The 6,000-nt window shown below is 43.4% G+C and overlaps 1 protein-coding gene across 1 annotated transcript in view; it reads right to left on the reverse strand.

Moving 5' to 3' along the window:
* The window catches only part of LOC119378692 (putative uncharacterized protein DDB_G0288537), a 42,447-nt gene extending 40,444 nt beyond the window's left edge, over positions 1 to 2,003 (reverse strand). The window contains exons 1-2 of the mRNA XM_037647739.2: positions 1,519 to 2,003; positions 419 to 560 (exon numbers count right to left, since the gene is read on the reverse strand). Coding sequence (XP_037503667.1) covers positions 419 to 560; positions 1,519 to 1,586 — 210 coding nt within the window. The 5' untranslated portion in view covers positions 1,587 to 2,003. The remainder of the gene's footprint in view (positions 1 to 418; positions 561 to 1,518) is intronic.
* Positions 2,004 to 6,000: the final 3,997 nt, after the last annotated feature.

Below are 6,000 nucleotides of genomic sequence, written 5' to 3' on the forward strand. Positions count from 1 at the left end.
GCATCTGTGTTACAAAAATGCAACAATGTGCGCTTGAATGTCCTTTCACCACAGAATGGGTGAAATAGTTCCGAAACGCTTCCACACAAAACTGCCAGAATTATTGCTTGGTATAAGTACTATTGTGATCAGTAGCCACTACTTTTCCTAGGCGCCACTAATACAACCATCTTACAAATGCACAAATGTATGGCCTTAAACAAAACAATCTGATCTAAAGATAAAGCATTAAAAAGTATAGTAAAAAAACAAGCACAGAAAAATACCACGCTTGTTTTGAGCTATTTCGGGGCAATTCACGCCATTCGTGTGTGAGTATGTGCGTGCAGCTTATTATCTAGTCTCATTTATCTGGTCATCCTACCATATTACAATTCACAAGTATTATGACATGATCCTAGTGAAATCCATCACTTACTCGGAGATTCGTGACTATTATTTCTGAAATGTTCAGAAACTCGAACTTTTTGATGAAGTCGCAGTTCATCTGCAACATGACATAAACAGAATGGTCGACAGACTGCAGTGTCAGTGACTCCAAGGCAACACTCTTTGCTGTCCTGAAACAAAAAAAAATAATAATAATGAAGGCAATGCTGCCAACAGTTCAATCATTTGAATAAGTGTACGCAGCGGCTTGAAAAACAGACGAATAGCCCAGTCAGTACATAAGAGCAACACACACGGAAAAGCATGGTGGACTATATATCGACTGTTGTTAAGCTAGGCGACATACATAACACCAAGCACGTATAATGCTTTTGACAGCAGACACAGAGTTCACAGAAAAATAATGGTTGCATACTGAAAATACTCCGAGTCGAAGTAAGCCCGCCAGTCAAGCTACGTCTTTTGATCACTGCAGACGCTAATACGCCGCAGCAACCGCTAAGAAAAAAAAGGGTTTTCGATTACGCACTTCTCGAAGCCAACACGGGTACAAAATAAAGTGTTTCCAGTTTCTCTAAGCAGTGTTCTCTCGCACAACACTAGTGAGAGGAAATTCGGCGTCACAACATAAAGTGGAGTCGCCGCTATGCATCACTGCAGTTCGGCGTTAAGAGTTACAGGATTCGCTTTGAACATACGGTCGACCTCAGCACCTTTCCGGATACATCACTTCACAAAGTAACCTGCACGCTAGCCAATAAATAATCTGTTTTTTCTTCACTGATTTCATGCACCAAACATACGTAGTGCTTGTTTCAAAGGACGCTGAACGTTACCAGAAGCGAAGATGCAGCAGCATTCACATTTAACGTGAATGGGGTAACGATCAGCCAACACAGACTACATAAAACAATACTCGAGGGCTTTATTTCAGCGTCTAATCGGCAGATTGGCAATAAAACTCCGCGAAATTGTCTGAAATACACAGGACCCAGCTTAGCCTGCTGCATTTTTATTTTTTTCTCCCGGAGACAGCCATTGCCGAAATGTCAGACTAACGCGAAAAAGCACTAGAAAATCATAACTTTTCTGGTGAATACTTCCAAAGAAAGCCACAGAAACACTCACCTGACATCGCCCTTTATGCTGTACCAAAGCTTCAACGGATCGCTCGGGGATATTTTGGGCTCCGACATCGCAACGGATGATCACTGAACCGCCACTATAAAACGGAACTAATAACTCACACTGAAGGGCAACCTATAAACAGTTAGCTACCTTACTTGCAGCAGTTGTTCACCTACAACATGAACTAATCAGACCATCGAAAGGCGCTGAAAAATGTAGATCATTTGCATTAAAAGTGGACCGACTTTACCCATGTGCCACAGTTTATTTGTGCTAGCGCCCTCTGGATTTCGCGCCTTGGGAATCACGTTCGTGTTTTTGCCGCGATAAACGAGTGGCTTCGGAACGATATGCTTTCCTTGGGGTACATGCAAGCGCGTCTTTACAATAGTGGCACAATACCTAGGATTGGACCTAGTTATAAATGAGTGTTCTTTGTTCTGAAAGGTTTTCGAAGTAAAAGAAATATCGACATTTTGGACGCCGCTGTGGCGTTGCCTTCCCAGGCGAGGGCGTGGTTGCCAGACCTACCAGACCTGTTTTTGTAAGCGGTTGCCCGCGTAAAAGCTCTTCCCCAAAGTCGGCACGCATTTTTCCCTAGACACTGGGCATGTTCTCCGAAATTTTATGTGGCAACGCCACAGGACTGCTGGATTTAAGAAGACATGCCTTCAAGGAAGCGCATATACAGAGCTTTGCTTCCGGCAACGAGATCGATACGCATAGCGGGGGAAAAAAAAGTAGATCGTTAGAAAAAAAAAAGTTTTCTTCTTTTGTTTCCATGCTTCTGTGCTGAGCCACAGTGCTTATTTTGCGACTCGCTGTTACTTGTCTGTTGTGTGTAAGTACGAAATGGAGATACGCCCCGAGTATCACAGAAGTGACAGTCACATGTGGGTCGTCAAACACAAGAAAAGTTCGTTTGACTCTATTCGTTTCGTGTCACTTGCTGCGCCGACAACGGAAGCACATGTAATTTAATAAGATTTGCGTTGGATATTTTCCGCTGGTACTGAGTCCCTCGCTGTTTATTTGTTTTCAGTTACTACAGCATGGCAATAAAAGGTCCCTTACTATCGACACATCCACCCCTCGCACAGAGCAAGAAGCAATAAGATGGAGGTCAGCGTTTGAAGATGTACGTGGTCGATATGCCCTATGCTCAGAACGGTAATAAGTTATAGGACTGTGGCACGAACTGGAGAATGGAATGCACTGGACACCAACTAAAATATTGCACTTCTGTGGATGGGATAGCCCAACTGAACTTGTCCATTCCAAATGGGCATGTTTATCCATGTAAAATTGTCTCTTTGACCTCCGAACTGGAATGTTTATAGTACAAATGGTCATACACACTTGAATTGGGCAGCTTAATTGAACAGCTGTTTTTCCTATAAGAATCTTTGATAGTCTGATTGGTTCCATAATCATAATTGGGGACTATCCTCCAAGTGAAATATTTAGACATCGTTATGAACCCAGTTGATATCGAATGTGGCACTGTTTGGAGGATTGTTATAGGACAATTTATAATTATAAAATCTCCGAGCGGGACACATTCAAAATGGGAGATATTTTTAAGGGTTCATGTTTATCAAATGCTTAATCAAGGGCTACGTGTCGGAATATTAGAAACTGGTCTTAAGGATCCTAAATATCAGCTGTTTTTAATGACAATTCGACCAGCGGATTTCAACTGAAACTTCACTGATATGCCAATTGGTTGAGGTTGGAAGTCACATAAATGGGCAATGCCGTGAAACAACAAAGTCGTTAATATAAAATAACCGCACAACTAAAGTATCCCGTTTGCTTAGATTGGCGTGCACATTAAAGAACCCCAGGGGGTCGAAACTTCCAGAGTCCTCCACTATACGGTGCCGATCGTGATCATATGGTGGTTTTGGCACGTTAAACCCCACCAATATGATTATAATTAAAGTATTAATACCCGAAACAAGACTCCAAGAGATATGTGTATACATAGGTCGTCTTTTTTCGTACATGTTTCGCTCTCGGCTGTGCTCGATTTTTCTTTGTCGTATGGAAGTAATCGCTGTGCTGCACACAAGCCGATCAAGCAGGCATGCTCTCAGTGAGACAACGGCAATATTAACACCCCGACGTCAATCGGGCCCGCTACGCCTGCGGGTATCCGCGATGGACGAAAAAAAGATTGACAACAGCTGATCACAACAGTGCTGATGCTAAAACAAGCATACGTTTGAGTGCACTGCGTTGTGCGTTTGCGCAACGGAATCATCGACGATAATATGCGATTTTAAAAAATACATATCAGGTCAGGTAAGACTGTTTATAATATTGTAATGAAGTTAAAACAACGCGAAGAGGAGGATGACGTCTAAACAAGAAAAGATAATTCATTCGCAAGCCATGAGACGCTATTTTCTTATTCTCTCATCGTCCTATCATCTGTGTTCATAACGGCCCCTTACAATACTAGGCCAGTGATCAGGTACCCTTCTGTGAGTAAGACGCAAAAAACTCTTGGATAAAACCCATTCGCTCAAGTCCAGCAATGCTACGTCGTATACATTCGAGTTCAATTTTTTTTTTCGTTCACTGTGAAGAATCGTACAAATAGAGTAACTGGTCGCACTTCGAGTTAGCGTACAATTGGGACCATTTGCTTCCAATATAACTGGATATGGTTTCCAACTGGGACCAGCTGCCTCCTGTTCAACTGGTCATGTTTCCCGTTGGTGGCCAGTTGAGCTGCAACTGGGACCAGCTGCTAACTGGAACCAGTTGCAATTGGAATCAGCTGGAACCAGTTGAGTTGTAACTGGGACCAGCTGCTAACTGGAACCAGTTGCAACTGGAATCAACTGGGACCAGTTGGCTTGCAACTGGGACCAGCTGCTAACTGGAACCAGATGCAACTGGAATCAACTGGGACCAGTTGGCTTGCAACTGGGACCATTTGATCCCAGTTAATACCAGTTGAAACCAGTTGGATTCCCAGTTACGCATTTTCACCTGGGAAACGTACCCGTTTGCATGATCAATGGAGAGCAGCATTCTATTGCCAATAATTACCTATGGCCGCAAAATTTACCTATTATGTTCCGAAAACCTGTCAATACTACTGGGGCAGATTTTACTGGCATGTTGAATAAGATTACATTTAGTAAAATGGGGATGACCTCGCGGTGAAGCCATTTCCTCTTGAACATTTGTGCACGACTAACTCACATCAACTGTGGGCTTATGTTAGTCCTTATCAGACTTGTACACGTCAAAGAAATATATAACCGATTACAGTTGCAGTTACTTCAGTCAAAAATGTAATTCGTTACGTTTTCCACTTACTGCCTCACAGATGGAGCTGACTAGTGACTGAAAAGTAAACAATTACTTTTACCTTATACTCTCCTTCCAATTTTATGTGCCAAGCATTTCTATGCCTATTTACAAAAGAAAAGACGTTTAAGACATGGTTTGGGCTCCAAAGTCATATGGACTACACAAATAAAATTAGCGCTGCTTGCACTAAGTCGCGCAAGGCTGCATAACAGCAGAGCTGGGGGGGGGGGGGGGGGGGCACCTAGCTGGTCCTGACTCGGTTAGGCTTTTACACTCTCACCTCTCTCTTTTCCACCCCCTGCTATACTATACTTTGCTATACTATACATGGCCATGCTTTCCGTCTTTCTTTCCCTACCTCTTTTTTTTTTCAGTCTGTTTCTTTCTATCCCTTTCTCGCTCTGTCTATATTTTTCTCTCTTTCTTCACTTTCTCTCTATTTTTCTCTTTTTCTCTCTTTCTATGTCTTTCTTTCTCTGTCTCTCTGTATTCGTTCGCTCGCCTTCTATCTTTTTCTCTCTTTCCTCCCTAACTCTTTCTATCTATTTCTTTCTCTCTCTCTCTGTACTCGCTCTCCCCTCCTCCTTTCCATCATCCTCACCCTCACATCTCTATCTCACCCCCTTGCTATACTATACTGTACAAGACTATGCTATGCTCTACCAGCGTGCCTGGATAGCCGAGTGGTTACGACGCTCACCTTTGGATCGTGCGTACGCGGGTTCGAAGCTCGCCTGACCAAAAATGTCTCTCTTTCTCTTTATTTCTCTCTCTCTCCCTCTCTTACTCGTTCTCTTGCCCATCAGAGTTATTGCATGCCACACCGGAGAAATCGGCGCACGTGTTCAGGGAGCGAAGCAGAAGAGGACGAAGATGAAGAAGGAGACGAATAGAGCGCCTGCCGGTTCATGACGATGATAGTTTTCTTTCTACGACACACGGTAAACATAGAGCATAACAGCAATGCTGTAAACTTCCGCCGTGGTGGCACAGTGCATGATTACGGTGCTCGGCTGCTCACCCGAAAGTCGCGGGTTCGATTCTGGCCGCGGCGATCGCGTTTCGATGAAGGCAAAATAAAAGAGGCCCGTCGCTTAGATTTAGGTACATGGTAAAGAACCCCAAGTGGTGAAATTTTTCGGAGCTCTCCAC

Source organism: Rhipicephalus sanguineus, chromosome 1 (assembly GCF_013339695.2).
Source record: "Rhipicephalus sanguineus isolate Rsan-2018 chromosome 1, BIME_Rsan_1.4, whole genome shotgun sequence".
In the NCBI taxonomy this organism is placed as follows: Eukaryota; Metazoa; Arthropoda; class Arachnida; order Ixodida; family Ixodidae; genus Rhipicephalus; species Rhipicephalus sanguineus.